At 39.0% G+C, this 23,360-nt stretch overlaps 1 protein-coding gene across 1 annotated transcript; it reads right to left on the reverse strand.

Annotated features, from left to right (window-relative positions):
* Positions 1–179: 179 nt before the first annotated feature.
* Positions 180–22,831, reverse strand: Tsf3 (Transferrin 3). The gene is made up of 11 exons (XM_065236210.1): positions 22,703–22,831; positions 14,887–15,120; positions 14,676–14,809; positions 14,468–14,612; positions 14,251–14,408; positions 14,058–14,191; positions 2,249–2,452; positions 1,883–2,187; positions 1,560–1,820; positions 533–806; positions 180–473 (listed from the first exon to the last, which is right to left on the reverse strand). Exons 1-11 carry the CDS (start codon positions 22,803–22,805, stop codon positions 281–283), a joined length of 2,145 nt encoding a protein of 714 aa, XP_065092282.1. The 5' UTR covers positions 22,806–22,831; the 3' UTR covers positions 180–280.
* Between the last annotated feature and the right edge of the window lie 529 nt (positions 22,832–23,360).

Genomic DNA, 23,360 nt, shown 5'->3' on the forward strand with positions numbered 1-23,360 from the left:
CCAATTTCAAAAATTCAATCGTACGCTGCAATTGTAAAATTGGGCTTGCAGTGATGAAAAAAAAACCGTAAGTCTGAAAACAATCCACTTTATTAAGTATAATTTATAAGACGCAAGTAATAAGCAATGAAGAAAATTCCGAAAAGATAGATCATCAAACAGCTCGTAAAAGTGAATCATTTTGGATGTCTCTTAAAATGCTTTATTGCGTTGTTTAAGTATAAATAATATCACAAATTGTTTTTTCACTAACGTTCAAAAGCTATTCAGTCACTGGAGATCACAAAAGGTAAAACGAGGAATAAATAAAAATCAATATGGCATTGATAGCTAATGCTGACGACATCGCTGTCCTGGTGGCATGGCTGTGAGTACAGTTTTTATGCGCTATCCTTGAATAAATCGAATCAAGTAGGCCGGCATTCCTATCACGATACATTTCAGTTTGACCCCGGAGAGACTCAGTGCCATCTCTGAAAAAGCAAAAAAAGTTAGAAAACTGCAACCCAGTAGGCAGAAATATAAAAGTCACCTGTAAATAACATTAGTTCTGCGGTCGAATGTTCCGTACAGAGTGAATGGAACTGATGTGACACGATGCTTTTTCCCCAGAAGTCTGTCAATCTCCCGCAACGAATTGTAGATTTCCTTTTCACGTAACACCGAAGCAGAGTCACTAATCATGATGTGACCACGAGATACCCAGTTCAAGTAACAAACAGCTTTCGATTTTAAAGGTTTGTTGAATGGACAGAACAAGCTAAACTCCGATGGCGTGTGCTTGTGTGCCCATTGGAACTCGTTTCCTAAAATAAACAGAGCGGTGATGAGTTAACTATTAATGGTTGGTCAGGTGTTATAAACTATGGACTTAAGTACAGTCGAGAAAAAAAATGTCAGAAATTTGAAAAAATAGAAAATTATAAGAACACGTTTGCAAATCGTATCATACTGAATGTATAGAGGGTTCAATGGTTCAATTTTCCAGTCAGGTCGAAAATATGTTCTATATGGAAATTTAGATATAGAGCCATAGAGTATAATTGTGTTTGAAAATAGCACATTTCACAACAAAGTGCAGTTATTGCATTTTCATATGCAAGTTGACAGCGTTGGAATGTCATTGGTAGATGGTAGGTTAAAAGAAAGATGAAAAAGAAGTATATTATTGGAAAAGTTTGTAGTCAGTGATTAATAAAACAAATTACATTAAACTAAGATTTGAACTACACACAATTGTAAGTATACGAAATTGAATAACATACATGGAACTAAATATTGTGTTAAATTAATAGACAATAATCGAGGATATATACAAGAAGTTGGAACACGATAAACAAATTGAAATTGGACTAAACAATGTAAGATTTCTATATATTCTACTTTACACTTAAAACTAATTAAAATAAAATTTATAGCTTAAAGCATATTCCCACAAAACAAACTGGGTTTGCTAAAAAGGCGTCCGAAGGTCTATGATTGTCGTGTGCCGCAACAACATTATTATTGGGTTGAAGTTGAGATTTTTGTTTTTTTTTTTTTTTTGCATGATTACTTACCTTTGAATTTCTTAAACGTTTCATAGCTAAAGAATGCCACATCTCCGGCTCCCTCCAAGAGGCATCTTAAGGCTCCTTCTTCCCCATTATAAGCACTGGAGCATCTAGATCCGGTGTTCCAGTTACAAGACTTTGATGAGAAATAACTGGATACATCAGTGCACTCATCAATAAAATTCGTATGATTCATCAGTGACTCCAATACAGACAAATACGCCGCTCCTTGATAACTCGGAAAACAAGCCTTCTTGCCCCGCAAATCTGAAACAATGAACTTCACCTTAAGCAGCAGTTTTTCTCAAACATACTAAATAACAACATACCGAATCCCGTTTTGATCTTCGATCCTGCTCGAATTACCGCAACCACAACATACTTGTCCTCGAGCGTAGATGCGTATTCGTAAAGAATCGGTTTCAACTTGTAATCACGTTCTGCTCTAAGCCGAGTGTCTTGATCCACCACGACCACGTCAGACACCTTGTGGTGTACATTTTTAAGACAAGTATCCAACGTTTCAGACCGCATGCACTGTATATTCGGTTCCACTCCATAGACCGAAGCAACCTCTTGCATCCAAGAACATTTGGCAAGTTCTATCAATGACGTTGTGCAGAACAATATTGACCTACAATGTTTGATATCGAATGTATTGTATCAGTTCACTTGTACGAAGCATTAAACATTACCTTGGTGGATTACACGATGGAAAATTGTACGCATCTTGAAACCCGACCGCTTGGTCCAGATAATCATCAACTGGAATAGTGTTATCCAATGTCGTTACGTTGACGTGATACGTTTCCAAAATCATAAGCAGTGCATTTTGCCAGCTACTGGTATCATCATGATTCAAACCCGCCACCGTGTCTTGCACTTTCATGGCAACATTTCTGAAAACAAGGTTAAATATTCATTTATGCATGTGTTGATTCAATGACTTTCAACTATTAACCGGATACTTTGAGGTGATATATTTTTTTATTCAAATGTTGAGAGTAAAAACATTGGAGGCAAACATTCAGAAAACGAAATTTTAGGTAAAAATTGCATTTTAACCTGCTAAAGGGCAAAGTGGGGTAAGGTGGCCGTAAAGAGCAAGACGAGCATCGTCTCTTAACCACAAAATTTTGACAGTTAATTTGGTAGAAATGTATGTAAAACATTTCGCTAGTAAGTTTTCATACTACGTAAAAATAAGATTTAATGATCTTTTTTTCTGATTGAAGGTTATACAATAACATTTTGTTACCCTTGTTCAATATTGTGTGGAGGTGCCATATTCAAATTTGAATTTAATAAATCATATTATGACGATTCAATTATATGGGGCAAGATGTGCACCATCAATGAATCAGGGTACCAATGCCTAGAATTCATTCCATACACAACAATTGAACGAAATTTATCATGCATCCTTGTTAAGACTAATTTATGATAAACGTTCAAATATATAGGTAAAAAACAGTTTGAAAAAATTTTGAATTGAAAGATTGTGTTATTTAATTTCCATAATAAAGAATTAAAAGAAGGTTGTGTTATTTTGATGAACCATGAAATAAATAAATTTAAATAAAGGGACTTTACAGTATTTACCTGATCGTAGTGTGATGTGCTCGAAGAAAGACATGGAAAATTTTCAGCCGTCAATTTTTGCTCCGTTTTTTCTCGACTTTTGTGAAGTTGTAATTTGATTTCGCTTATGCTCCCGCTCCAGAAATTTGTGGCATCGCGAGTGATAGTTTTTAAGTTCAGTTTATTTATGCGTTGTATGATTTTATGAGCGGTCACTTCGTGTTTGCGTCAAGGAGCAATTGACTATATTAAACCTGTGATCCCCGTAAGGCGGGTCTATGATCGGAACTACTACACCAAACGTGACAGAGCTGCTTGCAAAGGATTCACTTGGACTGATTTGGTGAGATTGTTCCTTTTTTTTTTGTTTTTTACTTTTATCTATTTAAACTTAATTTCTATGAATCCGTAGCATTTGGAATCATTTGATTCGGATGAGACTTAACTTTCATCCTATGGATTTTAGACATCCTATTTTTTTTAGGAGACATCCTACTAAATACGTGACATCTACAAAGCAGGAATTGCTTTGATGATGGAAGTGTACACGCAGTACCAATATACATTTTATATCGGTAGTACGTGTATGCGGGGCGTGTTGTAAGTTCATGCATTGTTTCTTCTCATTGTAGACAGCGAATAACGAATAGCGAGCAAGGGCGCTATAACCTAGGCGAATACAGTATTCCCTCCGTATAGGTTACGTCCGCACACCGCTCTCTGTTGTCCTTCGACTGAGGTCGGCTGGATCGATTGAGGGATGGCAGTGGGTGGGCGGTGCCGTCCACGCTTGTACGGAGGGAGGACTGTACGCTCGAACACAAGGGGTAAATACCTGTGTTCCATCCCAGGAGATCGGACAACCAAGGAGTGTACATTAACTTTCTTAGCTCTGTCACTCCCAACGACTTATATAGCCTATTTTCAAATCCTGCATACGGAGCGGTTGGTACGGTATGTCCCCGCTCTTTGATTACCTGTGGATTAAATGTTAACCACTGTCTATACTTATTAAGTAGACATGGTAAACATTCACTTCCACAAAAATTAACTAAACGCTACACAGTAGGCCTGGCCGCTTTATTGTTTGTTTCACATCCTTGATGTGCAGCAGGCATTAATAATGACAAGAAAATGATAGATGTATTTCTATCATTTCCAGGATTCTTTCAAGTACTGGCTGTGTATGTGTAGACTAGACTAGACTAGACTAGGGACTTTACAGTATTTACCTAATTTTCAACAATAAGGCTATTTATGCCTAAAATTATACTGGTGCTCTTTTTCCCCATAGGACTACCCGCATAAACAATAACCATAAGAAGCGCCTAACCACCAATTTGGGATATCATGCGGTATGGTCGCACCATCTATGATATGATTTACGGTAACCATCTTACCCCATTAGTAGAAAATTATGCCTGAAAAATTGAAATTTTCTTTTGAATTTTTATCGAATTTAAACAAGTTTGAATGAATGTTCTTCAAGCATAAGATTATAAGACAACCCATGAAGCTTTTGTAGGTGAATGGACAGTAGCGCAGAGTAAAATTTAACTCATTTTAAACTTTTCAGTGACTTTTATTTGAAGTACTTAATACAATTTGTTTTTGCTAAACCAGCAACACTGTAACGAGAAAAAAATCAGAATGAAACGAGCTTTTGTGATCGACGGAAGTCCCTTGTTTTCGTTCTCGGAAGTTGCTGCAAACGCTCTCACGGGGTCGAAAAGTACAGGAGCGGATAAAGTGCTTACTATTGCCCAGCAAAAAGCCACTCAACAGGAAATCGAAAGACAACGAAGGATGGAATTCAATCTGGAAGCCTTGCTGGATCGGCAGACGTTGCTGCTCGACAAGCTTTTATGGATGAATGAGTCTTTGCAGGAAGAGAACATCAGCGTTCACCTGCTCAGGCTTCATCTGGAGACTTTGCGGCGAACTGTAAATGATTTTGAGAAAGCGTACTCCGAAATGATTGTCCAGTTGCCGAGATATCAGCGCACAGCACAGTGGAAGGATTACACGAACTTCGAAGAGTTGCACAACGCAGGCATGGAAAATCGTTTGCATTCATTTCGTGCATTCATTTACATTCATTTGCCTCTAACTTTTTTCTTCAACAGCATTCCGCAAAATGATGTATAGAGCTTTTGCAACGACGTATACGTGAAGATGCAGACAAGGATCAACCAACAATCAATACGAAACTAACGATTTTAAATTGGCTCACTACTTGACTAGCCTATTGGTCCCAAGCAAATCGATTAACGTATCCCATTCTAGTCAAAATTCTAGTACTACACAATGTTTGTTTTGATTCGCTATGAAAGTTTGACAGATAAAATGAGGAGTTATTGGATTTTCCTATGTTTTGAGGGGTGAATCGATTAGCTTGGGACCGAAGATAGTACCAGAGCTGAGCCAAAAAGTTGAGCACGTTTCTTCGGGACCTACTAGTCTTAGAGTTACCTTTATGGATCAACCAAGCAGAGCAGCAGATGAAAGTGGAAGAAGTGCGGAATGTGCCAAAGCCGTTGGCTCCCGGACCTCCAACCTCAGTGTACGTACAAGCCCCAGCGCCTCAACTACACGCACCATTTCCCAGCTTTGGTGGAGAGCCTGAGAACTGATTCAGCTTCAAGAGCTTGTTCCACAGCATTTTTGCTAGGTGCAAAAATGAGCTTGACGCTATGAAAATCTTGCACCTTCGAAACGCACTTACCGGTGAAACCAGAGACAAGATCGATCAAGATGTTGTTAACAACAGAAGTTATGAAACCACGTGGAAAATTCTGGAAAATGCCTACGAAGACAAGCGCCTAATTATGGACACCCACATCGATGCCATGTTGGACTGTGCAAAAAGAAGAAAAGATAATCGTGGAAGATCTCTTTCCAAGCTGGTTGAAGTTTACGGAATGCTGATGCCCTTAGCGGCCATGGATTCCCTGTTGAGGGCTTAGCCGAACTTGTGCTGCTTAATGTTCTGTACAAAAAGCTCGATAACGAAACCTAAGAGCAACAGGAATCGAAGTTGGGCAACGGAGAGCTACCGTACAAACCGCGCACAGCAGCAACGTTCGTACAAGTCGCAAAGGAGACGTGTTCGTATTGTAAAGCACAGCATTCGATCCATTGCTGTGAAATATTCCAGAATATGTCGCTCCAAGAAAGGAAGGCCGTTGTAGCGAAGGCAAATTTGTGCATCAAATGTCTGAAGGCGAACCACCGTGTCGTAAATTGTCCGTCTGATCGGGGATGTAAAGCTGGCGGTCGCAAGCACCACAGCTTGCTGCACTACACGGATGCTCCCAGCGGTACAGTTCCAGAGAAGAAGGAAGAATCAAACGAAGTTCATGCAGTATAACCCGCAGCGCAACCTCAAAATCAGCAGAATGTTCCTGAGCAGCAGCGTAGTGCAACTGTTTTGGGCGCCAACATTGGTGGCGAGATTGGTGGTGACAAGCATCAAGTCGGGTTGTCCACGGCTCAAGTGATGGTTGCAGGGAAGGGAAACAAAACTGTGAAGTTTCGAGCTTTGTTGGACTCCGGCAATATTATCACCGAGAAGCTGGCTAGCAAACTGCAGTTGAAATTGGATCTAGTGGTTTTTTTCCTTTATTTATTTAACGTCGGTCTCTGTTCCGTAATCTAGTGCCAATCACCGACGGACATCGGTTGCCATCCATTGACGGCAATCGAATGTGCAGGAAGCCAGCTTCCACACCTGCGTAGGATATTGCACCCATTCAACACACATGGGCCGGGACCAACGGCTTTACTTCCCTTCCGAAGGAAGACGTGACCACAGATTTTTATGCCTCAGAAAAATCCCACCGACCTCGGCTGGGATTGAACCCAGACCCATTGGGGTGAGAAAGCAGTCACGCTTACCACTACACCACCGACGCCGGCTTGGATCTAGTGGTTTGAACAATATCTAAATCCAAGTTAAGCTGCTGTCGACAAAGTTCGTTTGAAGCTCGGCTGCTATGGCATAACACTAGACGAAACGGAACTCGGATGGGTTGTAGGAGGATCGGTGCCGACCAGGAAAGACAAATCATACCCGCGTGTGTGTTAGCTCAATCGTCACGAAGAAATGCTAAACGACACGATGTCCAAGTTTTGGGAAATTGAGAACGTCCATTCGGAGAGGATTACTACCGTAGCTGAAGGTGCCGTGGAAGAGCATTTCAAGATCACTCACTACCGAGACGAGACAGTTCGGTAAGTAGTACGTTTACCATTCAACGGTATGCAGGGTCAACTAGGTGACTCTTACACTGCTGTTATACGCATAAGAGTCCCACGGGGCATAAGAATTACATACCCAACTAACATTTTCAGCTTTGTAAGCCAACTTTTCCAGCATTGTGCTGTAAAGTAGCTGAAAAGAAGCTGCAGATACAGCTACAAGCAAAAGCTAGCAAAATAGTTTTGGAGAGCGTTTACTCAACTTTCTCACAACCTTTATTCAATTTGTCAGTCGCACTGAATAACATCGGCCAATAAACGCTAATGTCACTTCTATACACACACTACCCAACATTCAACTTGTAGCTGCAAAACAAAGGTAACAAAGTAAATATATTACTCATTTGATGGCTTCTACACAACCAACCACTCTTGCTGAATAACATAAACATCAAAAGTGCTTTTTCAACAACTAAACAACCTGTACTCAGCTTATAAACTGTGTTAGAGCAAATTCGGAAGCATTTTCACAGTCAACTAGGTTTATTTTTAGACGTGTGCAGTTTTACAGCTTTTACTCTGCTCTTTTATAACTAGTCGAGAAAATTGATTCATGTGTACTATTATAAAGCCTCTACTCAACGATTTTGTTGTAGAAGGGAATGTTGATTTGTTTACATAAGTTCAAAGTGTTGGCGTAGCACAGTTGGTAGTGTCAATGTTTGGTCGGACCTACGGTGCAAAACGACATCGTCTCGAACCGCCGACGTTCCCAAAATGTACCGTCAGGTCTGGCTCCATATGTACCAGCTGATTCTGTGATGGAGCAGCGATGGTAACCTGAAAGTGTTCGAGTTGTGAACGGTAACTTACGGCGTTGCCAGTTCACCACACCACGCCACGAGAGTATTGATTAAATTAGCTAAGGATAAAGGTGAAGAATTTCCTCTGGCGAAGCAAGTCATCATCAAGGATAGTTATATCGATGACTTCTTGACTGGTGGATCTTCGATTTAAGAGGTGATACAAATCTACACGGAGCTTTTGGAGCTGTTACGTCGAGGTGGCTTCGGTGTACATAAATTTCGTTCGAACAGCGCCGAGGCGTTGAAAGTTTTTTTTTGTCTTTATTAGAGAGATTTAGCAAACGTAGCACATTCTGTGGAACTGCATCCCACCAAAGTTATGTGAGATCATTGTATGGCCTGTCCTAAGATGAGAAACCACCTTCTGGTCCCGTAGTTTCGACATATCGAGGGATTGGGATTGGCACCTCTCTGCTTCCCAGGCTTCCCACATTTTGCTGACTATCCATCGTTTTATGTCCTGTAGTGGCACTTCGTTGGTGTAACGTGGGCCAGCTGGTCCAGACCCTGCTAGGCTGTTGGCTTCGCTATTTCCTGGGATACCACAGTGCCCAGGGATCCAGGTGAACACCGTGCTCGGGGGTGTGGCCTCCACGATACCCTGTATCCAGGAGTGAGTCGGGGTCTCAGATGTAAGGGCTTGTATCACGCAGTGCGAATCGGATAGCACCAGTTGGTGCTAGAATCTGCACGAGCTTTTCGGTGGCGATGCACGTCATCTCAAGACCGTAAAGTAGGCGACTATCGATGATGGCACTTGCAACCCGGAAACGAGTGTCGCGATTGTTAGATCGGTGGGGCGGGAGATGGTGCGGATCAAGTTGATCCTGCTGCGGCAGTCGTTCTTTCGCTTTAAAGTGCTGCTCGAAGTTGATGGACCGGTCGACAAGTACCCCCTGAATACGGACCGCGAGGGGTGCGCCCTTCCAGATATAAGTGCGTGATATTTAAAATACATCGTAATAATTTAAATTCTTTGAAGACAGTAATAATTTGAATTAAAATACTTTAAGCGGTATTGAAAGTAATTAACAAATAATTAACGATATTTTATGTAATGAAAAATAATTTAACTAAATTGAAAATATTTTATGCATAAAATTTTTTGAGTAATCAAAGTTTTTATTGAAATTAAGAGTGGATTTAAAGTATTTAATGCAGTAATGGCAAGATTTTAAATAGTTGGTCAGCAAGCTGTGTAGTATTGAAAGACTAAAGCGTGCCGGAAAGCTGGAAGAATACCACGCTGGCCCACCTGGTTACAGCGGAGACTGCTGCCTGGGCCTTGATCCTATTACGTGCTGCTGTTGGGCCGGTAGTTACGATAAGTACATCGTCAGCATACATGAAAATGTAAAACTCCGTTCATGGCCACAAGGAAGAGGGTAACGGCGATAACTGAACCTTGTGGGACGCCCGTCTCTTCTCTGAAAAGCTGTGACCTCGTGTTGCCAACTGCGTCTCTGAAAGAACGATCGGTCAGGAAATTTTTGATGAAGTGGACCATGGGTCCACACAGGCCCCAGTTGACAAGCTGCTCTAAGACGAAGGGTTTTCAAGTCAAGCTTGATATATCCAGCGAGACGATCTCGGTGTGGAGACCGCTATCGTTGGCACTCTTGAGGACCTCCCCTAATGTTGCGAAATAAGTTGACGTTCCGTTCCCTTGACGGAAGGCGTGATGTCAATGGTCTAGCAGGTTTTTGGCTTCAAGGAAATGCTTTAGCCTCCTGTTGACCATTCGCTCCAGGACCTTGGTCATACAGCATGTCAAGGCTATTGACCGGAACTTGATAACTTCACGGGTTGTTTTCTTGGCTTCTGGGATGGGCATAAAAGTAATTCCTGCTGAACTCCAGGAGAAGCAGCTTAGCTTCGACGACACCGGGATCAACAGCAGCATCAAACCGTTGAGCCTCATCTTGAATCCACAAGAAGATTATTTTTTGTTCCGGACTGCCCTGGTCAGTTGGGATGTGAAGGTAACGAAACGCAAGGTGCTGTCGGAAATAGGACAACTCTTCGACCCTCTTGGATTCTTGAGTCCGATTATTGTTTCGGCGAAATTGGTGATGCAGGACATTTGACGTCTTGGTCTTGAGTGGGATGACAAACTTCCTGAAGAACTGCTGCAGAGATGGAAACAGTTTCGACATCAACTTCCAGCTGTGAATCAAATACGGAAACCGCGTTGTGCAACTCAAGAGGAAGCTGTGACGATAGAACTCCATGGGTTTTCGGATGCCTCAAAGCGTGCCTATGGAGCATATGGTATATTCGGAGCATCAACAAGGATGGGACAATCTTCTTCAATCTGCATGACACCACTCAAACCGTCAACAATTCCACGACTCGAACTTTATGGCGGCGCGTTGCTTTTGGTGCAAAAGGTGGTGTCGGCAATGCAAATCCGATTCGATGTCGTGAAGTTATGGTGCGATTCTCAAATTGTTTTGTGTTGGCTGAAGAAATCTCCGCTAGCACTGAAACAATTCGTCGCCAACCGTGTTGTCGCGATAGTGGAACTGACTCAAGATTACCAGTGGGGATACATACAATGGGACGACATCCAGCAGATGTAATTTCAAGGGGTAATTGCCACAGGATTTTCTGCAAAGGAAACTATGGTGGAATGGTTCTCCGTTATTATGGAATTCCCATCCAACATCGAGTGATCCTGAAAGTTTGGAATAATCAGCTGGAGACTAGGCTGGAGATGAAAACAGTAGTGTTGGCGGTCATGACATGTTGTCCGGCTATAGTACTTGATAGACTCAGCAACTGCATGAGAATGCCATTCAGCGGCATCCATTGCGGAACCTGGCACCTGGGAGACGATCGATTAATCCGATTGAAATATTCGGCCTTTCCTTATGATGGCAGGTGTTGCTACCGGAGAAGAATCACGTCACGGAGGCAATCATACGTAGACTGCATTTGGAACATTTTCATGTTGGACAGAATGTATTGTTAGCTATCGTACGCGAACGTTACTGGCCGGTGCGCTTAAGGTTGGCAATCAAGAAAATCGTTTCTAGATATCAGTTGTGTGCTAGGCAGCGTTCTATACAATTTGGTCAGTTCATGGGAAATCTTCCAGAATCTCGAGTCAATCAAGCACCACCATTCTCCAAGGTTGGTATTGACTATGCTGGTCCATTTATGTTGAAAATGGGAGGTCGGAGTACGAAGCTGTATAAGGCATACGTGGTCGTCTTCGTGTGTATGGAAGTGAAAGCCATCCATTTCGAACTAATTTCAAGCCTATTGACCGACACATTCATTGCTGCATTGCAACGTTTTTTCCAGTTGTCGAGGATTGCCGAGTGACATCCACAGTGATAACGCTACACAGTTGGAAAATGTAGTGTAAATTTCTGTTCAGTATGATGCACATAAATGGAGCGTCACATATTATATAAGTGTACATTATATAGCATGTAAAGTTCTGAGACATTTAATGTAATGTAGCAAATATTGTATACAATAGCCCATTGTTGTAAACAACATTGTTTCCAAGTTGATTAAAGTTCAGAATTTTTATCTGTGTACTACTTTTGTCCGTGCCAATCATGAACTAGCTGCTCTGATGGAGTTGTTTGAAGATCAGCAGCATCAACTGAAAGTAAAGGAGTTCTGTAGCGTAAAAGGCATCCGCTGGCATTTCATCCCCCAGAAGCCCAAACTTTGTCGGAATCTGGGAAGCGAGGGTGAAATCCATGAAATACCGAAGAAAACTGTTGGTGAGACCAGGCTTACGTATGACATGAGCACCGTTTTGGTTCAAACGGAGGCCATTCTTAACTTGCGACCTTTGTTTACGCTGTCGGATGATCCAAGCGACTATTCCTTGCTAACGCCGGCACATTTTTTAATCGGTCACTCTGGTGTAGCACTACCGGAACCAGCGTATGAGGATGAAAATGCAGGACGTCTGAACAAGTGGCAGCAGATGCAACAGCACTTTTAGCGCAGGTGGTCACCTTCACCACCTCCAGGGACGCCAGAAATTGAACAGCGGAGTGAAGGAGTACAAGGTCGGTGCAATGGTCGTTCTACACGGACAGAAAATTGTTTGCATTGAACCAAACAAAACTTTAGTTGTATTTAAACAAACAATTCCGGTTGAAATTATATTGCATTTTATTGTTTCTATAAAACTTATTCAAATAAATTCAACATAAGATTCTTTTTGTTTTAATAAGCCACTTTTCAATTGCAACTATTGTAAAAATAACTATATTCTATTATTAAGCCAACAATAGTTAATTTTAATTTAGCATTTATTTGCTGTGTCTATTCCCCGGGCCATGAATACAAAAATAACTACCAACTATTCCCTCGTTTTCACCCGGACAAAAATGTAAATAATAACAACAAATTTCTCATTTGATTAAGTATTGTTTTTAATTGTGAATTTCGGGAAATAAGTACGAGATTTCCGAAAATCTTGAGACTTGAGGTAAGCAAGTAAGCTGCAGTTGAAGCTGCAGTTGTTAAATATAATCAATTTTTAAGTCGATCTTGTTTTCCGTACTGAGTACCAATGCTCCCGACGCCAGGAATGCACCTCCCACACCTGGACCCTACATATCGACCCATCAACTCATGAACCGGTGACCAACGGCTTTACTTCCCTTCCCGAAGGAAGGCGTGATCAGTGATTTTATGCCTCAAAAATTCAATTGCAATTCTGTTTGTTGCAAAAAGAAAACAAAACACAAAAAAAAAATCGACATTATTTTTGAATCAATAAACATATTGTTATTTCTACTGCGTGAATTGTCAGCCTTCATAAAATAAATTTGATTGAATCAACAAGAAATCTCTTTTAAAAACAAACATATTTTCTTGTTGACCCAGCTGCCAAATTTGACAGCTTACGTCAAAACCATGAAAGCTCTTGTAAATTCGAAAAGATTTTCTTTTTGATTTAACAATCCATGGGTTTTAAGGGACAACAATACTGGATTGTTGAAACAATAATGATTTCTTTTTGCAGCCAAAACAACATGAAATTCTTATTGCATTTACGTCAAATATTATTACGCTTAAAATATTTTTTTCTGCGTGTAGTAGATGATAATGCAATGCAATGCAGGCGAAGACGGTGCTGTGAGAGTGGTGACAGTTCGAACGACGAGTGGCGAGTATAAGCGAGCAGTGGCAAAGGTTGCTTCTGTTGCCTTCTGTTGAGATTGACTCAACGGGGGGAGAATGAATTGACAGTAGCGCAGAGTAAAATTGAACTCATTTTGAACTTTTGAATAACTTTTCACATACTTCAAGTAATACACTTTGTTTATGCTAATGGAAAACCAGCAACACTGTAACGAGAGAAAAATCAGAATAAAACGAGTTTCTATGATCGATGGAAGGGAAGTCCCTTGTTTTCGTTCAAGGAAGTTAGCCAACCATCAATTTTTCTTGCCGTAAAAAAGCTTGAGATATCGTTAGACAGTAGGATTGAAGAAAGAAATGTTTTCTGGTCAAAATTGTGGAATTTTGTTCTAATTTTTGCTCCCCCCTCACATTCTCCTATATGTTGGGATGAACACTCTTGAGTTATGATGAAAAATAGTTTATCTCTTTAAACCAAACATACCCAAGCTTTTCCGCCTAAAATTGATATTCCTCCCCCTGGCTTATATCATGTTACATAGGCTGCCTTGCAATGATCACTAATACATCTAGTTTTCACTGGAAATCCTATGTACGAGTGCTCATTGCAAGACAGCTTATATTACATGATATAAGCCATAGTCTAGCGTATAGACACGAAGTCAGCCATAGTCCATAGCCTATAGACACGAAGTATCACCACCTCACCTAAAAACATCAAATGACATGAGCTTACCTTTGAGCAGCAACAGCTGGCCATGGTTTTGCCAACCAAACGCAAGGCTTTCTCGTGTTCAATGGTTGTAAGTGGCCATCCGGGCAGAGAAAACTATACCCAGCAGGATCTGCCTCCGGTGGAAGTCCGCTAAACTGAAAACGTTGGAAACTATTACAATATTCGCAATATCATTATCAGCAAAAACACCTACACCAAAGTGACTTCGAACGTCATCCAAACGAACCCATGCGACTTCACCGGCTCCGCTAGTCAAGCAGTATAATGGTCCACGTCGACCCCAATGTTTGTCACCGATGCCACACTGATACGGGTTGTAGCATAACTGGCACAATGACGGATATTTATTTTCTGTAATGCGTTACATTTAATCACATGAACAAAATACTCTTACAATTGAATTGTCATACTTAAAATTCTGTCTTCCACCGGATCTGACACCCAAGGACCAGCTTTGCAGGTAGGGCCAAAGAAGTTAGCAACGGCTTTGATTCTCGACTCAGTTGGAGAGAGATCTTCTTCACATTCACGGGGTACTAGTTTTGTTTCGAAATACTGAAACGACACACAATAAGTCATTAAACTTGTCAATTCCAACGACTGAGACTAGAAACTTACATCTGCTAAAACTTCTGACCAATGATTCTGTATCCCGTGACCCGGATGGCAAAATTTGCTTCCTTTCAGTTCCCTTGCGGTGTTGATGTGGGCCTCATTGTCTACAACAGCTACAACTTCATATTCGAAAAACTCTGTAAATCAATATTGAACCCATCAAACATTAATTATTCTCAAATCTACCAATCTAGCCTATTCTATTTTGTATTACCATTATGGAAACGAAGTTCACTGGTGACTAGAATTTCAGCACCCGACCATCTCGCGGCTAGCAGATCTTCAGGGAAAAACACAGCAAAATTTGCCTTTCCCTTTTGGATCTTTCGCAGACAGTCCAACCGGTCGACCCCGTAAACGCATTTGATATCAGATTTTTCTTCCAACGTTGGACAATTTTGTGCTCCCTTTTTATATAAACCACTACCTTCAACAACGCACACTCGTACTGAAATGAAGAAGATAGACGAAAAAACAGATCGTTAATTATAATAATAATTCTGACGAATCCCTTCTCTTATGGTTAACGACGTAAAGTCATTTTATTTTTAATTTATAGGAGAGGATACTAAGAAGCCCACACATCATGAACAACGATCGATGTTTATCATGTGTTGGTTACTTAGTATCCTCTCCCAAAAACAAAATATTCTGAAGAATATGTCCTTGAAACATTTATCAAGCATTGATATATTTCGTATAATTTAGATTCATTATTTTTCCACCTATACATCAATTATGTACTAACCAGCCTGATGATATCTACAGTATTGTGAACATTTTGTCCGAGCGTTTAATTATAGACATTTAAATTAAAAACTCATGAAAGTGATGTATCCCAAATCTAGATTAGGTTGGTTTAATGGTTCACATTATATGAACGAAATGTTCATGAGATCAAAATAATCTACCGAAGTACCCAATATATGGTGGGAAACATCGTAGAACAAAAATACTGGAAAAATTAACAACAAATCTATAAATTAACAACTGTGGAAGTACTCAAAGATTACTAAATTGAAGACAGGCGAAAAGATTTTTATGGGACATAACAGCCACAATCATAGTTTACTTATTTATTATGTTCTACAAATTCACAAAAACTTAATTATTCTAAAGCCGCGGCGTAATGGTTAACATTCATACCAATATTTCCAAAGTCACAAGTTGAAATTTCATTCTTGGACAAGTCACGAATGACCCAAGTGACTATAATAAAAAAAATAATGATACTAATTTCAACTTAAATATCCTTTTGTATGAATCTTTTTGCATGTCACACGACCGACTAAACCAACTCAAATTTGAGTTTCATAAACTCAAGCTCGCAAAAACTTAGGTTGGTCATTAAAATTTCCTCTATTTTTCAGGAGAAACTTCTTTGACATGAGGAAAACCGAGAAAGGTTTCACTCAGTCTATTAGCATACTCCAGGACTGAGTACAATTTTAATAAATTTTCCTTATATTCGAGCAGTTTTTGTAGGAAACGTGAGTCAAATTTTACTCAGTCTACGAGTAACCTAAATGTTTGCAATTTTGAGTGAAAAACCACTCCATTCTGATCAGCCATGCATATGAGAAAAAAAAATTGCTTTATTGAGGAAAAGATTGCCGGAATCATTTCACCTCACGTTTTCATAGGCACTAATCTTGACATTTTGAGCTTAGTACTATTAGTAGATTGCCAGATGTAAGCCCGAGAAAATGTAAAGCGATCGTACCCGTAAAAAATCCAATAAAAATACAATGAATTTAATTGTCATTGTAAGCATGTTATTTACTGCCAAAACATTGGACATTTTTGTCCATTACCATAAAATCACAACGAAATTCATGGTTTAAAACAATGAAAATCATGGTATTTGATAAATTAACAATAAAAAAGGGGGGTTGTTAAGCATCTTAACAATATAAAAAAAGTGATTTTTCTCGAGCAAATTTGATCTCATCACACTAATTTTCGTTTTTTGAGCATTGTATCGTTAAAAATCGAAATCTGTTTTTCCTCCCGTACAATAATTTAACAATAAATTTTAATGTACTCGAATTTCAACAGTAAAAATCATTGTAATTTCGTTGTTTTATTATAATTATTTTTGACGTAGAACTACGTCTTTGTCGACTATACTGGGGTGCAAATCAAAAAATATGTGTGGTGAAGGAGTGTTAGGTTTTGAAAGCTTGTAACTTTGTCATTTATAGATGAAATTAAAATCCAAATACTCCAATCGATAGGATATTACATTACAAACCTGTTGAAATAAATATTTTTCCATTTTTTCTGTAATTAAACTTTTGAAAATGCACAAATGATAATTTTATCACTGATTTCATGAAATAAGCCTTTTTCCCAAACCCAGTCATCATAGACGAATACCACTTGGTTGCACATCATTCTGCTTGAACCTGAAAAGATATAAATCAGCGCTGCTCTCATGCCTCTGCTCATTACCGCTTCGGACGGCGTGGCACTAGGTCCTGCATCAAGCAGGACTAGGTCAGCGGCTAAAGGTGGATCACGGCGTGTCCACCACAATGAGGAATGAGACTTGAAAAAACGTGCATGTAAAACCCCCTCCCGCTTAAAAACCCCCTCCCCCTCCCTCTTAACAATAACCCGAAAAAGACATGGACTTTGACGATCATTTTTTTTTTCGAGAAATAAATTTTAAGCAAACCCTAATTATGTATGAACGATTATTTTTTACATGCAGAGCCAACATTTTCAAAAAAAAATATTGCCTAATAGGAGACATACACTCGATGAATTACCAACAACTGACTGTAAAACATATCTGGTACCTCTATATATGCAATTATATTAACATCCAAAGTCCATCCTTTTTTCCATATTCTGCCCAAAAGAAACGTTCTGCTCCGCCCCCATTCATAATAAATTGGCGGGAAATCCTGATACACACAAAAAACAAAAATAGTATCTATAAAAATGTTACCAATACAAATTAAAAGTTTCTCGAATTTGGTAGTTTCAACTACGAAAATATTCAAAGTGAATTCTATGATTTGAAAGTTTTTATTTGACTATCGGCACGTAATTTTAAAAGTTCACATTTTTAAAACAAAAATTGTACAAATGTCAAAATGACCTCCTGAAAAGCTCATTGTCATTGTCCAAAAATCTAATAGGGCATACAAGGTAAGATACTAGACCGCAGTAAATCAATAGGCCTTTTTAATAGAAACTAAACGATCGATTCAACCTCTGGTGGTGAATAGGAGAACGTCAAAAAGAGTGTTGTGAGCATAAATTTTTGCCTGGAGACATAGGAAGCGGAACACTTTTTTACTTTTCCTGATAAATTGATTCATCTGAGATGCTGCAAAACTTAATCTACAGTTGAAAAATTATAATTCTGTAACATTTTTGAAAAGATCCTGCTGGTGCTCAGGAATATTTTTGTTGAAAAAAATGGAAAATTAGAAAAGTGCCTTAGTGGTTATGATCTTCCGGATTTCTTGTGTGTGAATAGTTAAGATGCAAATCAGTTCAGATTTGTGGAAAACCGTACAATAAGACAATTACCGATGGAAATTGGCAAGATTTTGAATGAAAAATGCTGTTATTTGCGTTGGGGAAAATACTTCTTCTGATGTAAACAAACGGTTTGGTTGACTTTCTTCTGAAACTCGCGTGGCGCACTCTTTATTGGTGGTGCATTAAAAAGGCGTATTGTGCATCGTACACTTCCAAAATTCCACAACCGGAGGAACCGATTCCGGTACTGGAGGCAGTGAAAAAGATTGAGTTTTTCGCAGAAGGTAAGATTGCTACTACTGTCTACATATTTCGAGGATGATTTTGAACATGAAATTGATAATTTTTCAGATCGAAAGTATCTTGGGACGTTGGAGCACACAGCCGAGATGTTTTTGGTGGCTATCAATAGGGATTAGAGACTCCGTTCTTTCCTACTGGTAAAATTCAGACGCCCGATCGCCCGATCCATACCCGGCCAGCAACGAAAGCAAGATGCACTTTCGTTCGCCCAAGTCCGCTGCACGTTGGAACCCCGTATTTGGGAGGAAACCTTCATTATCCGCCGAAGACTACTTTCTGTTCCGAGATTGAGTTAGATTTTTTCCAAACAACATCCAACAACATGTTAATGAAACATAAAAATATGTATATTAAGAATTTACTTGCATAAAAATAAAAACAAAAATAAATAAAAAATTTCTGCATGCATCATAAAAGCAATTAATTTAAAAATAATTTGTAATTGAGATGAAAACTTATGCAAGTTGCGAAGAAATACCCGTGTTTTGAAGCAACACTTTTCCAACGTCAATCTAAAAGGATAAGGATTTCAGTTTGACAGTTCTACAATTCGATTTGAAAGTTTTAACTTTTAAAATTAATAATATGTTAAACTTTTGATTTGACAGTTGGCTGACTTTCGTTTTGAAAGGTAAGTACTTTCTACTAAAAAGAACCTATGCAAATTTTTATTTCCACCAACGGTTTTTAATTTTATCAATGATAATTTTTTGTGTGTAGTTACGGTGCTTAGAAAGTATGTTTTGTGCAGAATAAGAAAAAATGAGGGACTTCGGATGTATTTTTTCTGCAAAATATGTAAAAAAGGAGGGACGTCGGATGTTAACCTAAATGCATATATCATGCATCATAGATAGAGATAGATAGATAGGTTCTACGTCATACTGCGGTCGTGTCTAGGACACAACCCTTTAATTTTTTTTTCGGGGTCCTACCCGTAAAAAAATCCAATAAAAATACAATGAATTTCATTGTTATTGTAACCATGATATTTACTGTCAAAACATTGGACATTTTTGTTGATTACCATAAAATCACAACGGAATTCATGGTTCACAACAATGAAAATCATGGTATTTGAGAAATTTACAATAAAAAAGGGGGGTTGTTAAGCATCTTAACAATAAAAAAAACCGTTTTTTCTAGAACAAATTTAATCTCATCACATTAATTTTCATTGTTTCAGCATTGTATCGTTAAAAATCTAAAATTTATTTTCCTCCGTACAGTAATTAAACAATAAATTTTAATGTACTCAAAATTCAACAGTGAAAATCATTGTAATTTCATTGTTTTATAATATTATTTTTTTTTTTCGGCTGACCTTCCTAATCTCACTCTAACTCATGTACAACCCATAGTGGTGCATAAGGCCAACGTAAAAGATTTCGATCCTGGAGGGCTGCTCGGTTTTGCCTTAACCCTTCCTTGCCTTTCCAAATGCATTCTGAAAAATGTACAAAGTGTTTCCAGGCCAAAATTACACCAAAACACTAGGAAGTTTAAAACAAATAGTATGCAAAAAATAATCCTCAGTGATGACGAGATTCCATGTAAAAATGTACATTTATGACCAGTTGTTGTTAAACGATGTACAAGTATACTAACTCACGAACAGTGGCAAATTCTTCCCAACCTTGGGAACAATGAACAACAATGAAACACAAATCATACCCCTACACCCAACCGGGAAATGTAATATTCTATTAGAGATATGCATGAAAAGTATGCAGAATTTGCAATTTCTGACCGCATTATTTTTCTTTTTTAAGTTCAAGAAAAATACAGAAAACATATTCAGCTTAGCTTCCGGTTGACATCAGATCATGTGCAGCCACCTCATCTATTTCGTTCACCGCAGAACGCCAGTTTGTCTTAAACTGTTTCTCACTTCCAACAGGTTTTTGAGTCTTCTTCGATTTCTGCTTGACGATGGCCCAATATGTTTCTATCGGGCGGAACTCTGGCGTGTTGGGATGGATCTTGTCCTTGGGCACCACCTGCATGTTTTTGGCAGCATACCACTCCATGGACTTTTTTCCGTAATGGCAGGATTTCAAATCCTCGCAAAAACATCACGAAACGTTCGTGTTGCTTTGGGAAAGGCAGCAGACGTTTGTCCAGACACTCTTTCACGTAAATTTCCTGGTTGACTGTCCCGGTTGCAATGAAAATGTCACTATTCAAACCACAGGTCCAGATAGCCTGCCAAACCAGATACATCTTAGCAAACTTATAAGTTTAATATGCTTGAAAATGTCTGCCACCTTTCCCCTTCCGGTTGCCGTATAAAACTCTTACCCAGGAAACTGTTTGAAGTCTGCCTTGACGTAGGTTTCGTCGTCCATTACCACGCAATCAAACATCGTCAGCATCGTCGTGTACAGCTTGTGGGATCGTGTTTTGGCCGTATTGATTTTGAGTGTAGTAGTGTACATGATTCCTCACTTATCATATTTTCATGCTGAGCCTTTTACGATTGCATTCTACTGAATGAACTGAGGGAAAATTTTGCAGAAGAATCACTTTTCATTTTCTAGTTTTAAACTCTTTAAACATAAGTTGACATATTTGAATTGATATTAACATGGAGAAAAGTATTATACTGTAACACATAAACGTAAGAGTCACGCAAATACTGTTAAACTGTTGTGGCCAATTCAACTGAAAACAAAATGTATGGGTCAGTTGACAAACATACTTGAAAACTTTTCATCATTGTTGTTGATTTTCATTTGTTCCCGCCGTTCTCGCGTAATTTGTTCGGTGAGTTTAACTTTTGCTTATTTTGAAACATAATTCGGAATTCCGGAAAACATGTTCCGCAAAGTTTATTTCTAGATCAAATGAGAGTAAAACAGGTTCCATTTTGATTCGTTGTGTTTGAGTCCGCACCACTAGACTTATAATAGGTAAATGAAAATATTCAAGTTGAATATAAAAAATCAACGATAAATATTAAGGCTTTGTAGACTCTGTTGTCATCTCACGTAAAAACATAACCAAAATAATGAACATCGCGTAGAAGTATAACTTAGTGAAGGAATAAGTGCTTTTTCGTAGCTTCATGTCTCCGGGTTTGAAAGGTTGTCGATCGCCGCGGCTTTTTCTGGTGTAAGGGACACCGCCGTTGGGTTTGACCAGCTATAGCATTAACTCCATCATAAGTGGTGTGTTCTGATATGAAGCGCTCGGCTGCCTCATCATATAAAAGGATTTCATAGTCACATTTCTTGCTCTTCGTGTTCTATGAAAATTATCGTCGTTTTCGTCGGTGCCGGGTTCGGATGACTACAACAATTCGATCATAAGCAGGGCTGGCACAAGAGGGTATTTGTTGGTATTAAGAGCAAAAAAGAGGTGTTGACGAAAACCTCCTAAAACATTGACATGAAAAAGTGGAGTTTAACGTCACGGGAGGTATACTTCACAAACACTATGACATATTTTGCACTACACGAATACCATTTTATGATCATTGCCTCACCTGTATATATCTCATTGTGCTCGGCGGCCTTAGAGCGACTGTTTTAATGGAGCATCAAGAGTGTAATCTCGGCACCTCCACATTTAAGATTCGTTATCACGTAACCCATCACTTAATTCAGCGTACCGGTTGCCAAAACGAACCTTGCTGCATACCAAACCCTGTTAGCCAACATCCCAGTGATGTCTCGTGGAAGTGCAGAGGACTCTTCCGCTTCCAACAAAGCGAGTGTCACGTCAACATATTCCTACCCAATCCTTTTTGGTATTGCCTAATTTTAGATCACCAATTTTTAAACATTGAGGATGATTGCTAGTTCCAAGCATCATTTGTTGGTTCTCTGTGTAATTATAGCTGATCTGGCAATAATGGAGTAGCATCCGCGGACGGTCAATCATGCTCATGCTCATACTTAAAAATCAAGTAAACAAACGATCCCATTGGTTTCATGTGAAAATATTGCAAATATGTAGATGCAGATTCAGCAAAATATTTTTCGAGAATTAGCAATTAAACGTCATTTTTGCCGTGACCTCATGAAAAAAAAAAATTACCGGGCACGCCTGTGCAAATCTCCGGTAAACATAACCAAGTGCGTACAAAGTTGATACATAAATATATGAAAATGGTCTTGACAGCTTATACCAGCCTCAATGCTCTACAAGCAATTATTGTAAGCTTAATTCTATGTATATAAATTAATAATTATCACCTTCTCACTCCTGTCCTCTCATAAACTTACATTGTTTATCCGCTGTGTTCTTGCCTTTGATGAGATCCTGTGTATGCACGCCAGATAGGCAAGTAATCATTAACAAATAACAGAGGTATCTTCGTTGAACCATGTTTGCCTCAGGCTTCTCACTTTTAGGAAAAAAAAAACACTTTGACTATTTATTTCTTGAGTCACTAATAATAATTAAAAAAAAATATGCACAAGTTTTGCTTTTATTTTGCACTTTAAAGTCACAGCTTTGTATATTTTGTAATATTCGTCATCGTTTCCTGTTTACCTATTTAATTATCGAACAACAAAACCATTAGCAGGTTTATAGATTTTTGACATTGGTGACTCACTTCTACGTTAAATGCCATTCACTTTAGCGGTCTATGACTTATGTATGTAGGAATATAAAACGTTCACTGTGTATGTGCATTCCGCTTATAGTAGCTTGGATTTTCCAAAAGCGATGATGAGATGAATCTCTGCGTAGGAAATCCCCTTCTTTGAGAGTGCAACAGGTTCCTCTTTTGATCAGTCGTTTAAGTTCATCAAACTGTGCGGCGCTGAAACGTGACCTTGCAACAGAGTCATTTCGCTCTCATTTTCATTCCCGTATTCTGACAAACCCGACGCTGTTACAAACTTTAATTAAAACAAGAATTATGCTAATCTTGTG

The sequence above is a fragment of the Ochlerotatus camptorhynchus genome, unplaced genomic scaffold (genome assembly GCF_037179485.1).
Source record: "Ochlerotatus camptorhynchus isolate MF236.1 unplaced genomic scaffold, CSIRO-AGI_Acam_v1.1 ptg000535l, whole genome shotgun sequence".
Lineage (NCBI taxonomy): Eukaryota > Metazoa > Arthropoda > Insecta > Diptera > Culicidae > Ochlerotatus > Ochlerotatus camptorhynchus.

Bases quoted from the DNA above. Each gene is read 5' to 3' on its own strand.
- Tsf3 (XM_065236210.1), bottom strand. From the start codon at position 22,805: ATGGTTCAACGAAGATACCTCTGTTATTTGTTAATGATTACTTGCCTA. The intron at 14,409-14,467 runs GTATGACAATTC...AACGCATTACAG, and splicing joins GGTGGAAGACAGAATTTTAA to AAAATAAATATCCGTCATTG. The intron at 807-1,559 runs GTAAGTAATCAT...TGTTTATTTTAG, and splicing joins AACGTTTAAGAAATTCAAAG to GAAACGAGTTCCAATGGGCA.